This window comes from Anopheles marshallii, chromosome 3, assembly GCF_943734725.1.
Source record: "Anopheles marshallii chromosome 3, idAnoMarsDA_429_01, whole genome shotgun sequence".
Classification (NCBI taxonomy): Eukaryota; Metazoa; Arthropoda; class Insecta; order Diptera; family Culicidae; genus Anopheles; species Anopheles marshallii.
In genome coordinates this window covers 56,818,131-56,837,848 of record NC_071327.1, presented here as the reverse complement: position 1 = coordinate 56,837,848, position 19,718 = coordinate 56,818,131, and the positions used below count along the sequence as shown (strand labels likewise).

The 19,718-nt window shown below is 42.8% G+C and overlaps 2 protein-coding genes across 2 annotated transcripts; both read left to right on the top strand.

Annotated features, from left to right (window-relative positions):
• The first annotated feature begins 1,016 nt into the window (after positions 1-1,016).
• LOC128715134 (uncharacterized) lies at positions 1,017-1,456 on the top strand. The gene is made up of 2 exons (XM_053810014.1): positions 1,017-1,034; positions 1,121-1,456. The coding sequence occupies exons 1-2, from the start codon at positions 1,017-1,019 to the stop codon at positions 1,454-1,456; spliced, it is 354 nt and encodes a 117-aa protein (XP_053665989.1).
• Positions 1,457-8,127: 6,671 nt separating this feature from the next.
• LOC128714874 (uncharacterized) lies at positions 8,128-9,238 on the top strand. The gene is made up of 2 exons (XM_053809755.1): positions 8,128-8,515; positions 8,592-9,238. Exons 1-2 carry the CDS (start codon positions 8,128-8,130, stop codon positions 9,236-9,238), a joined length of 1,035 nt encoding a protein of 344 aa, XP_053665730.1.
• The last annotated feature ends 10,480 nt before the right edge of the window (positions 9,239-19,718 follow it).

Sequence of the window (19,718 nt, the reverse complement as noted above, 5' to 3'; positions counted from 1 at the left end):
CTGAGAAGAGACAACAACGCAGCCAACCGCGAGCAATTTCAATCAGCAGCTCGCCGTAAGGGTTTCCTTTCGAAATAAATTCACACACCAAAAGAAACAAAAAAAAGCTATCCTTTTGAACAGGTTCGAAACGTCATTAACCGACGTACAAAATCTTGCCAAACACTCCAACACTTGCATCGCTAAAGGTGACCGATCTTTCACCGACGGTGTCGCGACCTGGGCGCGTGCCTGTCCCTCTCCCTAGCTTTGCTGCCGCAGATGAAATCCGAGCACCAATCGGGGCGCTATTGCGACAGCTCAAATCAACAGTCGCACGCAACCGCAGATTGATCAGATCCAGCGACAGATTCGAATATCCGATCGATTTGAACCGTTGATTGAGTCAAAACAATAACATACAGCAGAGAGAGAAAAACCGTCAAACGTGTTGTTAATTATATAGGAAGGTTTGTGGGATACGATATCATCTCCCTGTCAGATGGTCTGGGATCTTTTTCTCTCCATTGCCTATCCGGGTCACGGACGAACACATTAGGGTGTCATTCATCAATCGTCTCGCCTAAGACGGTTCATCTTCGGCGCGATGAGCCGCTAAGAAGCAGCGCTGAGAAAAACGTCCACGCGCCCGCCCGGGTGGACAGTTGGGACGGCATCAGATAATCGGCAAGGGTCAACACGGAATGCACTTTACGACAAACCCCATTCGCTCGCAACACATCAAGGACGCTGCTTCGTTTGGCGTTTTGAAGTTCACTCTACCCCGAGCAGCCGACAATTCCATGGAAATCATTATCGGATTTGGCGATGCGCCAGGGTGAACGGATGGATGGGTTTACTGTACCAAAGGTGAATAAAAAAAAAAACAAAATAAATAGTGAAACATTCCCTTACTACTGGACCACCAGCACATGTGTCCTAGTCTCCAGGGCGCACATGGCCACTATAAAAGCACGCCAATGTTGGCCCTGGCCGACCATTTGGTCCCCAAGCGGTAGATCGAGCGATCGTGCACAATGAAAGCGACAGTGATCGTAAGTTCCCTCCACTCGGAATGTGCCAACCTATCCTATCGTTATCTTTCAACACAAAACACCAAAACAAAAACCCGTTTCCACAGAAGCTGCTGCTGGTTATGGTTGCCTTCGGCACGTGCCGGATGGCTCCGTTCAAGGGTACGCGCACTTACAACCTCGAAACGGACGCAGATCGGTACGGACGCTACGAGCGAGTCTTGCTCGGTATCAAAACATCCGAAGGACTGCGACTGGAACCGAGCCTGCTGGAGGAGATACGGCAGGTGCTGCTGGATGAGGAACGGCAGCAAGCATCCGGTCAGGAAGCCACGCCAGTCAACGTGCATCTCTACAAACCACTTCAATCGCGCCATATCGCTCAATTGCTTTACCGGGCGCGACACAACACATCGCCGCCGACATACCGGCGGACTCGATAGCACGCAGCAACGTTGCATCAGTATGCACCGGGAATCGGAAACGTCAACCGGTTAGAGTGCTTATTTGGAGCACCGTACCTGGAATGATTTAAAATGAGCCAACTGGTGCCAAGGTAGACACAGTACAAAATAAATATTTTAAATCTTAAAGTTACAACACTTCAGACAGAGTTTTAACAAAGAAAGGAAGAGAACCAATTTAAGAACAATAGATGAAGAAATGAAGAAATCATGAGGATGACTAATCAGTAATGTTTAAATCTTTGTGGAATAAAATATTAGATTTACAATTAAAAACATGTTTAGCAATGATTCAATCCTCATGGTATCCCTGTAGGTGTCTGAAGAACCCTGCTTATGGTATTCTGCAGCCCTTGTTCTGACTAAATATTTTAAATAAAAGAACCAAGACCATCCTCTTCAGCGTCATATATTCCCACCGACCAAAAAATAAAAACTTTCAGAAGCTGTCGCCCGCAGTCGCAGTCGAAAGCGCTGCAATCTCCGTCCGAAATCCCCTACGAGCCGCTGCCACTCTTACCACCGAACGGGCGGTCTGAAATATGTCGATTGGAATGAAAATTTGCCGCTCCCTGATATCGCTTCTCGGGGGGGGTTTCGGACGCGATGCCGATTGTTGCGCGTAATTTAATGATTACAATTACAAATAAATAACGGCAGCTGCTGCTACCCGCGAACGCTGCGAGTTGCCGGCTGCTGCACGTGTGCTACCTTCTTTACATTTTATTCCACTGCTGCTACATTTTGTTAGCTTTTATTGTACATCCTCGAGGGAGAGTGCACTGTGGCAAGAAGGACGGTTAGGATGATGCTTTCTTACCATGGCAGTGCACCGCCACAGTTTGACCAGGGGCAGCACACGCTATCAGAGACGGGAATCGAAGATCGACTGGTGGAAAGATATTGTGCGCATCGTTTATTTCACCCGATACGCGCATTCTATTCACCAGCCGTTTGTAGCCTCCGTTTGGCTGCACTTGCATTTTATCGGTTCCACGCTTGTACGGAATGGGTTGGCCGACTGCATCAGTACCGCGATAGGATTTCTGCTAGCAGTGTGCCGGTGGCTTCCGTCCTGAATTCTGCAAGCGATAAAGGAAACAGTGCGCGCGCATCAGAGAAAACAAATTTGTTGATCATTAATCAGATTCAAACAAGAATTATTATCAAGACTGTTGTGGAGACGAAATGTGGTTGTGTGTTTGTGTCGTGCAAATCGAATGCATAAAGTGACCATATGCAAATTTTGGGTTGATTCCCGAATTATGGTCTCGCAGGTTCTGGGAAAATTTGCTAAATCTGCTCACGTGATGCCTTTAGTACTTGCAGAATTGTTAAGCTGAGAAAGAATAACAAGACTCCAATGACTTAAATAAAAAACCTACCAACTACGAGAATTTTGTACTAAACTGTTTGCATGTTCCTCCATATTTTAACCTATTTTTAATTGTTGAGGATACTTAATTGTTGTGAAAAATAATTAGATTTTTATGTTTTATAAATTTGATTAGTTTATTAGTTTATAAACTAACGATTATTATTCGAATACCTCCAAAACAATACATTTGTAGAAATATATGTATGCTACGGAGAATATTATTTTGGAAGATGTTTTAAAATTCCTTAAGCTCAATACAATCAGGTACAATCACTCCCAGAGATACACTATTATAGCGAACCGTTGTAAACCACGAGAGATCTGAAATCTTCGCATATTTCAGTCCCGGTTATTGCACCCGTATCTGTATTTGATACTTTATATGTTATACTTTATAAATAATTGCTTCGATATAGAAGGTCTTACCTATCTTTGAAAGAATCTTTAACATTGAAGTTTGAATTTGGTGCCATGAATCAATTCAACTCATCCGAGTCCGCGTATAAGAGGAGCTTTTTGTTTGTTGTTGTTACAAAACTATGTTTTGTAATATTACTTGATCATAGTATACAACATCAACTCAAAATTCCTCACAAACGGATTTCTACAAATTTTTGCAACGAGCAATCTCTTACTCTAATCATAAGGACTAAAAAAAGGGATTGAATTAAAAAATTCAATTGTTGAATCGATGCCGAAACAAGATGCCACATGATCCGCCATTGTTCCGAACCGGTCTCTGCACCTCAGAAGTTTGGTATTGTTATCGAAAGGTACCTCAAACCGTGCGATGTACTTGCATCAATCGAAGTCCAAAAGGCAAATGGCTCATTTATCATAGTATTATGCATATGCTCCGTCAAACAAGACCGACTGATGGTACCACGTGGTATCAGCCCCAAGATCGGCAGGGGTTGCGTTCGACAAGTGGTAATGAATCACGCGCGATCTGTCAATTGTCTTGTCAGTGATCGATATCGGCCGGGCGGCCTGGTCCACAGGGAAATAAAAATCGTTTCGAGGATTAAGTCTTACTTGTTGTTGGCCAGGTATGGCGCACAAGAAGAACTAAACTCGCGACAGCAGGAAGAAATCGCTCCCGCAGTCCTTGGATTGAGTGTGCTGCGGGTGAAAAGTGCACGCTCGTGCGTTCGATCAAACATGACAATGCAACAACTGCGCTGCACTGCACCGATCGACATCCTCCCACAGCGGCCACAATGGGGTGCAGTGAATAATGAGCTTGCTGCCGGATTCAGCCGTGAATATTGCGGTGACCTGCTTTTTTACGTTTGCTGCCAAAGATGAAGTCTTTGCTGCAATCTGGAGGGAGCGATCATTATTTACGCAAGCAAACCCGCGTGCAAAGGTGTATGACTGATGACGACCCGAACAGGACATGATATGGGGACATGATGGGAGGAGGGTTTGGGTAACGAATGTTCGGCGACGTACGACTCAATTTAGCACACATACCTATAGAAAGCTACGACAAGTAACACTTCGGCTGGCAGCGTGGCTTTCCGCAGACGCTGTTGAATATGTATTTATTTGTTCGACGAAACAAACCAAATTCGACTGTTTGATTCTGCATTTATTTCGGGGTCAGTCTGTCGGTGCACTGAGCTGGTAGTTTGGTGCCAAGCTGTTAACTAGAAGGGAAAGTTAATCACGTTGAGGTCGCCGAATGCTTTGAAAAAGATGTTGGAGCGAATGCAATGCAATCGTTCCGACGCTGACAGTTTTGTCCTATTTCCCGCATTCTTTGTACGCCGGAACAAGTTTACTTTGCACTTACACGACGAAAATCAGTTTTTATTACTATTGTCTGGTGGAGGTTAAGCTTTTTTTTGCTGTTGCATTTTTCCATACTCAAACAGGTCATTCGCTGCAACTGGATGTTCAATCTGATTGCCCTGAAGGGACACGACGTACAAGGAGACTTGATTTTCTTTGTTGTCTCTTAACTGAATTAAGATTTTTTTAAACTCATTTGTCATTCGTTCTTTTATACATTACCATATTCAATATTTATAAAATCGCTGCTTATAAGCGTAACATAAATTCGAGTGTCATCTAAATATTAATTTTAAGAAACACTTAGCCAATACATTATTATCGTTCAACAAATAACTTGAAAACTTGGTAAGCAAAACATTCAAATACTCAGAGCATGAAGCTAAACAGCTCCAATTTAATTATAAGCAAATATATCTTCACGATGCATTCCAAATCGAACATCGAGCAAGCCCAAAAAGCAGATCACGATTTAATGAATGAAAAATATGGACATCGATTTAAATGGCCCGATTTGTGTACCAATGGTGTTACTAGTGCTTGTAATCAAATAATCTTGCACCTGTATCCCTTTTCCTGGTAAACCTTATTGATCCAATCAATGGTTTATGTTCGCGATCGAATATAAACACACTCCAATATGCCCTTCTCGTCCTTTAGAAGCTGCAATCAAAGATGTCCGAATCAGCACTCGAATCGCTGGGGCGTGGTTCAGGAGCTGAGAAAAAATCGATTTCCTTTGAGAAAATATATCCGATCTTCACACTTTGGCCGGACAAGGTGCGCTGCGCAAGTGTGGAATGCTGCCCGAAAGATGTGCGTTCTTCAGCAAAACGCCGATCAACCGACAACGATTAGATGCACCCGTTAGGGTAGTGCAGTGCACGCTGATTGCGTTCGGAAGCCGACAGACAATGGGCGCAGTCAATGAAAACTCCGAAATGGTCATCAACTCCCCCTCGGGCTGATATCATTTATCAATACCCCCACCCTGCGGAACACGCCGACGACGGGGAACGTTTTACCAGCAGCGATCCGATCGTATCGTCGCTGGGCCGGAAATGATCCCGAAGAAGAGTATTTCCTCACGAGCGCACACCGAAGGATAAAAGCAACGGTTGCGCGAACAAGGCGGACAATCACATAATTTATTCCGTTTTAATTGCAACCTGTAAAACTGGCAATGCCCAGTGAACAGCAGTGCTAGTGAATGATGTACTCGCAATTAAGTTCTTAACTTGGCTTGCCTGCATTTTTGGCGGTTGAAAATTGTGGACTCCTTTTTAATTCACAACAAAATGGTTGTATCCTTCGAACTGTTTGCTTCATTGCTAACGATGTCACTCTTTTCAGTGGCACAGATGAGCATCAGGACAGACCTTCCCTTGGCGAGCTGGAAGGTACTCCAGGTAAATGCTGTCGAAAAAGTGCATGATTTGCGATGATTCAGCACAGCGCAGGAGAAATCGCACAAACATGACTTCGGATGCTGAAGGAAAAGGAACCGCAAATGACGATCTCATAAAAACGAAACGATTAACGAGAGCGCGAAGAAAAGAAATGTAGCTTAGCTCTCTGTCCGTCGTACTCCCGACTCTAGCGCTTAATGGTCGGGATATGGCATCGGTTTGCGAGCAGTTTACAAGCATTTCGTCACGAAATAGACCCCGCCAGCACCGGTAGTGTGAATAATGACATGATTAATCGCCACAAATTGCGCCATCCCGGTACCGCAAACGAGCAGCGCGAGGTAGCCGTTCGAGCGATCCGTGCAGTAGCTGCACCGATTGCCACCGGGATCTCAGCGACGAGATAGCCTCTACCCCCTTAATGGAGTGTGCCGGTGGCAGCTTCGTGATTAGCCTTCCATTCTGGGAAACGTCCCGCGGCGATGGTCAAGCTCATAATTTACCGCTAAATAGTAGCGAACGGTTAGAAACGACTCCCTGCACAGATTTACGTTCATTTGGTAGTGCTGGATAATTAAAACCCCAAACCAGCGCTAATCAACAATTAAGTTTATATTCTTTCATTACATTAAACAGGGACACGTCGTTTTACATTATTTAAAAGTTCTACCATTTCGCACCACGCGCGTTGCAACAACGTAAAGTTATGAACCAACAGACATAAACGCGTGCAGCTTCAAAGTGACAACGATGCGCGCTTGAAGCAACAAGCTGTCACTCGGTGGTGCTGGTGAGCAGCTGTATAAGCGGTGCCGTGTTTGTTTGTTGTGAAGAATTTTATATTACTCGCTATATTTCGCATGGAAAATGTTGTGAAACCAGATCTAAACCAAAACCAATTCATTGTGCATTGATAACGGTAAGCAAAACAATATAAATAAGCGAAAATATAGCGTTTGAGGGTGATAGCATACAAAGAGAGCGATGACGCTTAGACGCTGCCGTAAACACCGGGCGTTGTGTATATTGGGCTTGAGGCAATAAATAAAGATCTTTTAAAGCTTTAAAATGGTTATAATATCGATTATTGTACAGGGCAAAAGCGAAATCAATGTATATTTCGGGCGTTTGTACAGGTTTAGCGTTTATCTGCTTAGCTGTTTAAGTGGTAGATAGCTGTGTATTGCTTTGTTTTTGTTTGGTTCGGAACTGATGCATTGACTCCAAAACGAGCGGGAATTTCTTTTTTAAATTGTGTTTTGAAAGTAAGTTCTTCAAACTATTTTAACGTACAAAAGATAGACTTCATATAAATCATGAAGTCATATAGGAAAACTTTTCAGTTGGCTTGCTTAGTTTCATTTTTAAGATTTTGTTATCAATTCAGAGGTTGTAGTTGCGCGCTGAATAAGTGTCTCATTTGAAGCTTTCACTACTTGGAAGCAGTTTGATTTTTATAGTTTAGAATCGAATTTTCCTACACGTTTAATACACTTTACCGTTTGTGCATTTGTTTTAAGGATTTCTGCCCTCTTTTACACACCTGATCGCCTTCGTGAGCATATCCAGCCAATTCCTTGGATTTTTTTATCGTGTAACAGGATTATGCTTACAACGACCTGTAACTTGAAACAGGATTAGGCACCTGTGTTACACTTGTGAAATTCCAGCGCCACAACCAATACCGGATTATCGAACTGCAACTAAACAACATTTCATTCATTTTTTGTTTTTATTTATTTCTATTTTTTGTGTATAATGTGTTGGTCAAAAATAGCATATTCGGTATAGTAATTCCCATCAATACAATCTGCATTCAATCGAGTTCTTCATGATACATGTAGAAGCAAGTCAATTGTGCTGTTCAATAATAGAACATTATTTAGTTTGAAATTATTTCCAACTAATTGAGTTAAAAGTCTATAGCGCTACTGCATAACTAGAAATATTTTTGTTTCTTTTGCAGCATTATTCACATTCACCATCAGTTAAGTTTAGTATTATCGAGACGATATCAAGAAGATTGATACAATTTTGTCAAACGCCTTTGTGTAATTGTCCACAAGATGCCATTTGCGATTGTAGAAGCCTGTGAAGAAGATGGAAGCAAAGAACTATGTGTAGTTCCTGAGGGATGGATTTTGGATACCCGTCATAAGGAAACGATCCTCCTGTGGCCCAAGTGCGTCGGACCAAAAATGTACAAACTGCTAAACGATAGCGAGAGTGTCGGCAACACAACATGGCTGAAAATAGATTGTGTTGTTAAAAAGATCAACATTGTTAAACCTTATGTTGCGCACGAACTTATATCGAAAATGAAAGGAGAATCCACCGCAACCGAGAACAGCGCAAGTTCACGGTGTCAACTATCTAAATCACCCAGTCCTCTAGGTGAAGATTTTACTGATTCACATGTTGAAAATTACACCAGCAACATAAGGAATAAAAAAGGTAATACAAATGAGTTCTAAAAATTGCATTCAATTTTATTTTTACATTTGAGTGCACACATTTTTCCTTTGTACAGCATCGCCAGCACCTGCAACTACGCTTACAAGGAGAGAAATTAGCACAACATCACAAACATCCGAGCAAACTTTGTTGAACTTTGTTCAAAAGCTTGAAGCCAAATTGGCTGGATTGGAAGATTTTATTCGCAGATTGGTTGATAAGCTTCTACGCATCGAAACTATTGCGCAAGTTTTACTGCACAGATATGGTATCAAATGCGTTGCATCAACCCCAATGGTTACCGATGTAAATTTCGAGCAAATTACTAACTTGGAGAGCATGGAAGCTCTCAACGAAAACCTACTCAACGTTGGGTTCCAGGAGCAGATTTACCACTGGCTGGCAAGCAACATTACGGAGTCGCAGAGTGAAAACCGTATGACGGAGGCAATGGATTTGCTGTTTGACAAAAAATTTATGACAAAGTGCAGCTGGACGGGTGTCGGTAGAGGTGCTGAAAAGATCCCGATGATGAGAATGGTCAACATCACAAAACTGTTTCGACGCATCGGCACAAACAATGGGGTGATCGTAAATCAACGGATGGTGATGCTATTTTTCATGAAAAAGCTGAGAAACGCTGTTAGGAGAAGTGAAATGAAACATTTACGCAGGAGTACTACACACCATTTCAAGTCCAATAAAGTGAAGAATGAGAACTAGAAAAAGAATACTTATGCGTTGGCGTCTTTTATATTGTTTTCATTGGCAACATTCTGTTTTATTTTACTATTTTTAACTATTGGTGGTTGTTGTACGTAAACCAGGAGAGAGCAACTTAGAAAAGATTACTAAACGATGTGCGACAGCAACGACTATCATCTTCCGTTAGCCCAATGTAATGGAACCCGAACGCGTTTGTAACGATAATTATGATTACAAAAGACAAAAACAAATGTTTTATCCGCTTTAAGATATAACGAGAGAGAGGGAGAGAGAAACAGATCCGCTTAAGCCATAAACAGTTGCTCCTATTAAGGTGGCACCGCGAACAAGCAATGCGCTTGTAAACGATCAACCATCAGCCACGAAAGCGTACTGGGAGATGATGGTCGGTTAGTCCATTTAATAGATGATTTGATTTATAAACGCCCAGCCATTTATTATCGCGCTTGCCGACTGCGACGCTGGCGAGCGCACACTGCAGGAAGGCGGCAGATCAATCTTCGCGGGTTTTGCGACCAGCGACGAACAACGTCCACGAAGACACTTGACGCGGCAACCGCTCGTACCGGCGCGTAATCATGGTGAGCAGAAGGGAAGCAAATAAAATCATAACTCTTTACGCGCGGCCAAGCGCAGAGACAAGGAAAAGGTATAAATTTTCTTTATTAATGCGCTTAATGAGCGACGTGAGGATTATGCCGCCGGTTCGTGGCGTGTGAGAAGGAAGTTCATGGGAGAGCGGTAAAAAAAGCTTACGTTTCGCATCGCACCCTAACCGGGTGTTGTGTGTATTACCGCGCGGCAAGAGGTGCAAAGACCAGAAGGTGACGAATGGGCGCCTGCAGCGCCAGCTTAGAGAAAGTGTACGGATTAGTAAATGTGATCAAACTTTAATGTGTGGTGCAGTGAGAAGACATTCTCTACACGTAAATGATCGTTTTAATCGGTCATTACACGTTTGATGATAGCGATTCCCTTTAATAGTAGAACATTATACTTAGTGCATGATGATTGTCGGGTAAAGTCGTGAAAAGATTCTACCGACGACGATGAAGCAAAAAGTTCCAATAGGTCACCTTCGTACATTGTCGATCAAAAATATTCCAAAATGTCATGTAAACCTCAGGATTATCTTAACCTTGAAGGAACTCTTAATGCTGCAAGTCGACGAAAAACCTTCCCATTCGACAACCCTCCGACTATACCGACTCGTCCAGTTAATTTCCCATATCCGCTTCCACTGTGTCCGCTTATCAATCACTGCGTTTGCTTATTAGTGAGTCGTTAAAACTTACATCATGCCACACATACCCAAGCCTGCAAGAAAAGTTCCTCCAACGATCCAGCGAACGATCGTCAATCATCACTGGCAACAAAGTAGGGCGATTAGCAAAATGGTCACGTTCGATTCGTCCGTGCCTGGAACGGTGTGCCCTGGTAGTCACCTAGCCGTCGACAGCGCCTGCTGACGCCGTCTCGCTAATGCGGCTCATTTGTTTGACGATGCATTAATTGGCGATTGCCAGGCGCTCAAGCGACTGATGATGATGATGATGATGCACTTCAACCGTAGATCCTATTATCATCCATCGATCCGGTGCCCTGTCGGGTGTTTCTAGCCGTTTTTCCCCACCCGAGACAAACGGTACAAACTATCAATAGTTACCGAGGGCCGGATATTGGCAAGCCTTCGCCGAATACCACCAACACTTGACGTCGCGAGCACGCGCGCCCCCTTTTATTGCCGCCGTGATGGATGCTGGGCATGAAAGGGGTATGATGCGCAAAAAAGTGGCCAGGGCGACGTCGCACTTGTGCAAAGTTTATTGGACCTGAGCGCCGCCACTCGACAGAGGGGGGATTTTGAGTGCTCGGGAGTACAGTTCATCGCGAAAACTACACGTCCGACACGGTTGCCCGGCAGTAGTTACCAACCACCTCTTCACCGTACGATTTATCTGAAGGGTGCCGCCGTCCCGCAGCTCTTGGGTGGCTTTATACATTGTCAGCAGGGTAGCGGACTCGTTGCCTCTGTGTCAATATTTACCCGTTTGAGTTGGTGACTAGATAAAGCGGTTATTGGCATACGTTTTGTCGCTTGAAAGTGCCGTACCGCCATGTCCAACAGTGTTGATAGACGAGGCTCAAGTGGTGTTTCTGGAAGGATGGCTGTTGGACGGAATGATGTAATTAACGGTACAACTTCCCCACGGTAGTGAGTGGTCAATAATTGATAATTTGAAAAGTGTTACTAGTTAATAACTTCAAAATAGTAATCAGGGATTGAGACACCATGTACTGGATATTCCATGATATTGTTTGTGGATGATCTTCAAATGCTTCGGTTAACTCGATGTGGCATGTCGTGACGAGCGATGTTAGCAGATGTTCCACCCTCCCACGAGGGTTTTTTTTAAACCGGTCCAACTCATCCGAAGCAATCCACCTTAGCACTATCTAACTATCCAGCTACGTAGTTAAATTAAGTCTAGCAAACCAGAAATGGCAACCATGACCTAGAACGTCGGTACGCCATGAAGAATTTCGTTTTAGATCTCTATTTAATAAACTCTCCATTGACTACAACGTATCAGTTCCATTGCAGTTGATGCACATATTAATAAAAATTATTATCGTAACCCAATTCTCCCCTTCTTTGAGTAATTCCATTGCTTTTTCTTTATGATCATAAACCTACAAGCAAAGCTGTTCCAGGACTGCTATAAATGTTTGTAATAAACAACCATACGCGTTACCATCAACATCAATTTTCCCGCACACCAAACATTCCCAGGCATTCCAACCAACTCAAATCACGTCCATCGCGGTGAGCTGCGTTCACGACAAAACACATCACACTAATTGCTCATTGCAAACCGATCAACACAAACACAGCCTGGTGGACGCTTGGTAGAAAACGAAGAAGCTTCACATAAATTGCGCCCTATCCAATCGGACCGATACGGCCGTTGACTGTGCCGAAAAAGATCGTGTTCAAATTTACGCTATCAATTTGTATGATAATTAATTAGCACTTCGACCGGACCGGCGATCGGGTCCCGTGTCCTAGCGCAAGGGCTCGCACGGGCAAGGCTTTCATTGCGCGTGTGAAGAAAACCGTGTGGCGGTTGCCGTAGCTGAAAGGCGACACTGGTCAACACGATGCCCGACGCTAAATGGTGTGGGAATGCTAATTCAATTTATCACCTTCATTTTCATTAACGAGCGAGTGTACACCGCTGTGGTGAGAGTGGTTGGAAATTGATTTTTTATCGCCGATTCTCGGGCGCTACACCAACGATGGTAAACGGTAACACTACGATCTCCATTAGAAAGCTTTTCCGTGCGAGTTTTGAGGATCGATCGGGAGCCGGATGGGCAGTATTTTCAGCAACAATGTAACTTTGATGCTACCCAAAATGCAGCTGCTAGCGTTTGTGTCCATCGCGTTGGACTGTAGCAGAAAAGGAAATAATTTCACCTTAATGTACATTCCACTAGTGGCAAAACACCCCAAAAAAAAAACCACCGTTCCCATGCACAAACTTTCAGCAGCTTTCAATCGTACGCAAACTGGTACTGATTTGCGTTCCATGCTTTTCCTTGGGAATTGGGATGGATCATAAAATAATGATAATGTGTTTTTCATTTCACGCCTCCCGTGTGTGAGACGAGTGCATCGCCAGGATGGCCGAAATTATGCACATTAACGGTGTCATTAATGTGCCGCCAATGGATGCAGCCAATGGATCTTCTGTGTTTTGCCGGCAATAAACCCATGGACGATAAATTGGGTGTATGTATTAATAAAAATGCAAAATAAAACTATTCAAATGGAAGTAATGATGCCAGGCTGGTCATCTCCGGAGCGAACAGGGTCAATACATACATTCACTATCATACCCGGACGTTTTCTGACACATTATTTGATATCTGAAGCCTTTGAGTGGCACTTCCCTTAAGTATCTAGTAGATTTAAGAATATAGTAAATGTAGTCGAAGAAATGTTGGGAACAGAATGATATACATAATTTTTCTGTCAAATGTGTTTCAGTATGTAGAATATTTGTGTAATTTTGTATTATTTATACAATTTGTGTTCGTATTCATATATTTTTTTGTTCTTCATCTTCAAACATACGATCGGTTCTTAAATATAGGTCCCCTTACTACGTTTTTTTCAAACTTAATTTGTTACCGTATCTTTTGTTTTAATATCTGCAGTTCAATAAACACAAATTTATTATCGGAATGGTTTGAAATTTAACACATCATTCCCTTTCGCTATCGGTTCTACTTTCGGAAAAAAAACTTACTTTCCGACGCTTAACGTAGTCACGTTAATTATAGCATCACTTTCAATTTTATGGCGCTTTTCAGAGGTCAAATTATCATTTCCCTCGCGATCAATCGCTCCAGCGATATGCAGGTTTAGAACTCTAGCATTTTGTTGCGCTTCAAATATGTAAAACATCAACCAAAAACTGAAACATGAAACAAAACGGGCAAAAGCCGAAGTGGTGAAGTTGATCGGGAGGGCAGGGATGCCATCGATCATTAATCAATTACATAATTTATCACTGCATCGCATGGTGGAAGGTGTGGTTTCGGACCGAAAGGGTTTTTATCGGCTGCATCGTTCACCCTGCCACTGGTGCACTTGGGATGGAAACCAAGCCAAAAGCGAAGATGATAAGGAAGCGGAACAACACTGACGGGAAGGCTCGAAAATGGGTGGAATAAAACGTGTGGGTCGCGCTCTTACTGATGATAGCAAACATTGACGGGTATGGACCGAGCGGTGAATGTCAGCTCCGTTGTAAAGTGCATTCGCGCCGCGTACGATGCAATAGCGATCATTAGCGACTTAACACCTGTATACGAGTTTCATTGCAGCAGCGAAAACTGATTGCTGATGATGGGAACCGAGCAGCATGTAACATTCGTGCATGAGATCATCATTTGCATACGCATTGGTTTTGGGAAGGTAAAGAAAGAATTTGCGTCTATAAAATCATCATATCCTGATGGTGAATCGTTTTATTGACGGAAGGAAAAGTTTTTTGCTGTCTTCTTTTTTGTCTCTCTGCAAACAGAGAATTTAACGTGGTGATGTGATAACTATGTGCATCTTTTTACATCACCGTGTGGAAATGCATTTTCGAGTGCGGGCATTTGTAAATAAGCTGCGTTGGAGTTTGGTTAAAAAACTGTATTCGCATATCTAAGCAGTATTCGGATATACTTGTTTCAAATTTACTTACATCAACTTAGCCGTACTTGTTAGTACACCGTGGAAATAAAATATATTTTACAACTGCATCAAACGAGCTGGCTGCTCGTTCTTATCAAAATAAAAATTAATCAACCATTTTACATTAATGTACCAATCCTTCTTTGAATTTCTTGAAGAATTGCTTTAACGGACACTTGAAGAGTAAGTTAATGGATGGAAGCTTCTGATGTCACCACCAACTAGAACTTTGTTTCTGTTCGAATTTATGCAAGCAAAATGCGAATGTTGTGGTTAATTATTCTAATTGTTATTAGTTAATCTTTTCATAAGTGTTATTCAAATCAATCTTCAATAAGAATCTCATTCAAATCAAGAGTCCCCATAGAATCAGGTATCATTCCGGAAACATGGTTTTGAGAATTTTTATACTTTAAGTTTCTGAAATAAGATTTATTTTACGGAATCTTTGAGAACTCATGAATCCAAGCAATGAAGTTTCAGATTCATTAATTCAGTTAAAAGATTTATTCGGATTCACGATATCTGAATCAGTATCATCCAACTGTACAAAATACATAACACTATGCAGTATTTCAAACAAATCTTCATTTTATTCAAAGATGTGCCCAGGCAGTAGAAGGGACTTGTCATCATCATCATAAGCACCTTTAAACACAGCAGTTTCAAGAGGTGTAAATTATTACGCATCATTTAAAATAAAACCAACCAGGCATTTCTTATCACCTCAACAGTTCAACAAGCTTCCAATAGTCTTACTTTAATATTAATGACCATTTCACGGATAATAAACGTTTTGTTTTACAGTTATCACAGATTAATTGCAAAACTAGTAGAAGTTGACAGGCACTATCTCGGTTGCAGTACAAGCTTTCACCAAGAGCAGCCACACCTCGAAACTTCACCTCCCCAACACCGTGTGCAGTAAAATCGTTTTGACCAACCTAAACACCAACCACACTTCAGCTTAACGACTCACAAAAAACAAAACGGCTACCCATGTAGTGTCGTGTCCACGGCCAAAAGTGTTCGCACCCGCTCGAAAAGCTTTAGCGCACGATTAATCCGGAATAAATCTGCCCAACGAATGAGCTTAGCCTTCGCACGGGGCAGCACTAGCGCGGTAGTTGCCGAAAAACCAAGAGGCTTGTGACGATTTATGCTCCGAGCCTACCCAGCCCGAACGCGACAGGGTACGTTCTAAACCATGATCATAAACTACACGCGCGCTTGCCTTAAAGTGGCATCTCATTTGCCCCGGCGATCAAAGGGGTGAGTCTCAGCAGTGATCAGGCTTAGAAATCCTTGTCCATAAAGTCGCTTCGCTTTTCTTTGTTCAGGTCCAACAAAAATCACCAAATCATGCCCAACTTTCGATGTTTTTTTTTGTCCTGTCTTATAATATCCCCACAATCTCATGAACGTAAACTAATCAGCGCACAAAGTGACACACTAGCGGTTCGAATGAATTAAACGCTCTTCACACCCCGGGCACAGTTCGGCCGCCTCTGCAGTTCATCGATGGTGTGCGGCTAAAACTGTCGCCTATTTTGCGTTATCTATCTTAACGATCCGTTGCGGTCTGCCCCCGGGCCAATCCTGTCAATAAAACGCCATAACGGATGAGCCTTCCATCAGCAGATCCTCGCGAAGTAGCGCATTACAATAATTCACCCTTCCCAGGAAAACGAAAAAAAAGACGCTTCAAATGTAAAGGGTAGTACGACTTCTTGAAGCTTTCCCACCAGCCAGCCTACGAAAGCATACAGCCACAACACAACGGAGCCCGCGTAAAATGTCACCTGGGTCAACCGGTGAAACAAATTATCGACCCATAAGTTATGGTGCCCATTATCGCACACCATAGTGCGGCAAAAGTGCACCCTCAATGGCACGGTAGGAATCGGGATCTTCCCGCCAGTTTGAGATCTTTCTCCTCGTCCAACGGGGCCGGCCCCAACGGCGCCTTACACCCACTACACGCCCGATCGATGTTATTTTCAGTCCGACTGGTACCGTTTGATTTGTTAAGATTGCTTCTCTCCCCGGTTTTGTTTTCCCCTCTTGATTATTTTTTTCCGTTTTTACTGCTTTGTCTACACCCGACAACGTTAGCATCATTAGAATAATAATCTCGGCGGGCTAATAAAATGGGGTGACGTACGCTACGGCCCATTGGCGGTCTCGTGAGACGTGTGGCATAAATGAGTGTTCCCAGATAAGCCCGACAAGGCCCGACTACCGATAAAACACCACAGCACGTTTTCCGCTCCTTTCGATTCTCTCCATAAGAAAGATCAAACATATAATCGTTCTCTGGGCTGATATTGCGGACAGTAAGAGAAACGATTTTGTACGATCACTTGTTACAGTTACTACGTTTTGAAACATTTTTTATCAAGAATCACCCTTAATTTTTAACATTGTGGCTGTTTCATGTACCGGAATTGAAGCCATTTCTGGACTATCTTCAAGTTGAACTGAAATTTATTGAAACAGATTTGGAACTCATCTCTCTGAATCATGTTTAATGTGAAGCTGATTTTGCATCTGACTGATTCTCTGCTGATCTCTATTGTTCTGTCATATAAGAATGCATTTAAAAAGGGTGTCGTTGAGTAAGCTTTGCAAAATGAAAAAGGGGAAAAGATTTCAAATCTCCCTTTCCATATTGAAGTTTAACTTTGAAAAGGAACTAGGAATGGTTGCAGATTTACCTCTTACACTCGAAACCCCTGTAAGTCATCTTAATTGTCCACCTGCACCATTTTTACAGTAAGAGTTGAGTGACCTCGAAAAGCTTCACGTTAAAAGCAACATAAAAATTCTCACCGCCACGAACTGTTTCTCCCACCAGCAAGTTGAACCATCGACATCTGATGACGGATTGGGAATCAGTACCATAACATATGATCGTTTCAGCAAAATGCTCAACTACCCTTTTGCACTTCCGCCCTTTGACCGTAGCCACCATTAATTGTGGCAATAAAAGCTACTGATGTAATTGCAACGCCACGTTGCCGGCGTGTGCGTGCAGATCAAAAGAAAGCAGAACCCGGGTGACGCCTGGTCAACCTGCTGCATAGGGATTCGTTTCACCAAACGTGACGGAACGCATACCAGCTGCATCGCAAAATGCGGCACCAGTCAAAGAGCGGCAGCTTAAATCCGTTGTGCATTTCGGCGAATGTTTCCACGTAGGGGTGCGTTTTGTTTTGTGGTTTAATTTGGTAACGTTCTGTGCATGATGATTACGACCGATGGAGCGTTGTGTCTTGGCGCAGAATTTTAGAGAGTGTGGGAAAATAGCACTGCCATTTCGTTATATAATAAAACAAAACAAAAACCTTAATGGTCGCGAGAACATTCCTTTCAAAAGGTGCAATACGTCTAAATATTACTGAATCATTCACTAATGCCAACTAGTAAAATGTTATCCTACCCTTCTGATGCTTATTAAACATTTGCTTCGTTAGTCATCGATTCTACCAACAAATTCTCACAATTTTCCCATGCATATTAATTGCCATACCACATTCATCTACATGCACACCGTTACTGACTCAATATTATTACTAAACACCAAACTGTCACTCTGCAGCTCCTCAGATTGCAGGTGTTTAAGCACCAGTTCACTAATCATAGGAAAGAGAAATACCTCCGATAAGTTAACAACACCCTTGGTTCGCTTCGTCAAACACTTATTTTCCACCGGGCTTTCAGCCAAACACCCGCCAGACGGGAGCCCAATCTTAAATGCCATCTTTTCAATTGCCTCACTCTCGAAATGCTCGCTATCGTCCGTGCTGACAGGGATGAACGTGAAAATTCAACCGTATTGTCTAATCTAATCCATCCACTTCCCCGAGAACCGCACGGTTATTCCCAAGCCTTCGAAAATGACGGTTCCACTTTTGGTCGCACGATGGGCGCCGTTTGTCACATAATCTGTTTGCCAACATAAACTCCCCCAAAAGGCTTAGGCCTTCTAAACACATCACCATCATCATCATCATCATCATCATCATCACCAGTTACTTCGATTGGGCTGGTTAGCAGCGTTTTCCCATTACCGCACGAGCTTATCGCAATGGGTCGGGGGCAATAATGTGTAGAACTCCATTTCGTCGCACAAGTGGCTCCAACAGTCCATTTTTCCCACAGTCGCAAAGTCACGGCCACATTAGACCACCGCCACCCATGCTCCCTACATAATCCCATCCGCTGGATGAGGGGTTATTGTTAGATTTCGTTTGAAGTCTGGCGAACTCCAGCAAGGAAAAACCGGTCGAAACTTATCACAAATCGTCCATATTCCGTGCCGAAATGGCGGTGGCAAAGTGGCGCGATTTCCATTCCAATCTACACCTCGCTTACATTGCGCCCAGCATTTTGGAAGTTGACCAGCTCTTCAGTAACCAGGCACTGAAAGAGGGAAAATATTTAGATAAATTATTGATAAAATATAAATTCCGCTAAGAGGATTAACTTTGCTGGTGTTGGATACTGAACCATGCTATGGTTTTGTGTGGTAGAGGTGTGTATATGTGCGTATTTGTTTAAGGTTCTCGAGCATTTAAAGTGCAGGGATGCATTTTGTCAAGTGGAAGGTGCTAAATTTTTACTATAACACATTTCAGCCACACAGTCCCAGCAGCGATAACAATTAAATAAATAAAATACACATTTCGGCCTTGTCGATTGCCAAGCCATCTTTGCGCCACGTTCGCCCGCCATCGTTACGCTTGATCGGCCAAATTATATCTTGGTAGAACAATTGAATTAAGATTCGATATAAATGATGAATTGGCATTGCGGCCTGATTGTTCCTAGAAGCCCAGTGCCCTAGGTTTCTTTTTTTGCAGAGTATAATTAAACACTCTCAAGCACACAGCAAAACGCCCTAACATTTGTCAATATTTGGAAAACTTATTTCAAACTCAAACAATATTAAAATACATTTTTACAACCGAAATTTTGCAAAACTGTCAACAGACCATTCAGGTAGATTAAAAAAATAATATAAATGCACTGCTGGTGCTCTTCATTGCCCCATTCATTCATATAAAGTAGCATCAAGATTTGGTTGCGATCGCTAAAAAAGAATGCAGCAAATGTAAAGATACAAATCTGGCTAAACCCTTAAGCCAACGGGCACGAAAAAACCGGGACATGTGACATTTGTCTTCATTCGTATTCAGAGCGCTAATTTTCTAAGCCCGA

What these genes read in the sequence shown, in the direction of transcription:
- LOC128714874 (XM_053809755.1), top strand. Translation starts at nt 8,128, where the DNA reads ATGCCATTTGCGATTGTAGAAGCCTGTGAAGAAGATGGAAGCAAAGAA. An exon ending in CAACATAAGGAATAAAAAAG is followed by an intron (nt 8,516 to 8,591) that starts GTAATACAAATG and finishes TCCTTTGTACAG; the next exon opens with CATCGCCAGCACCTGCAACT.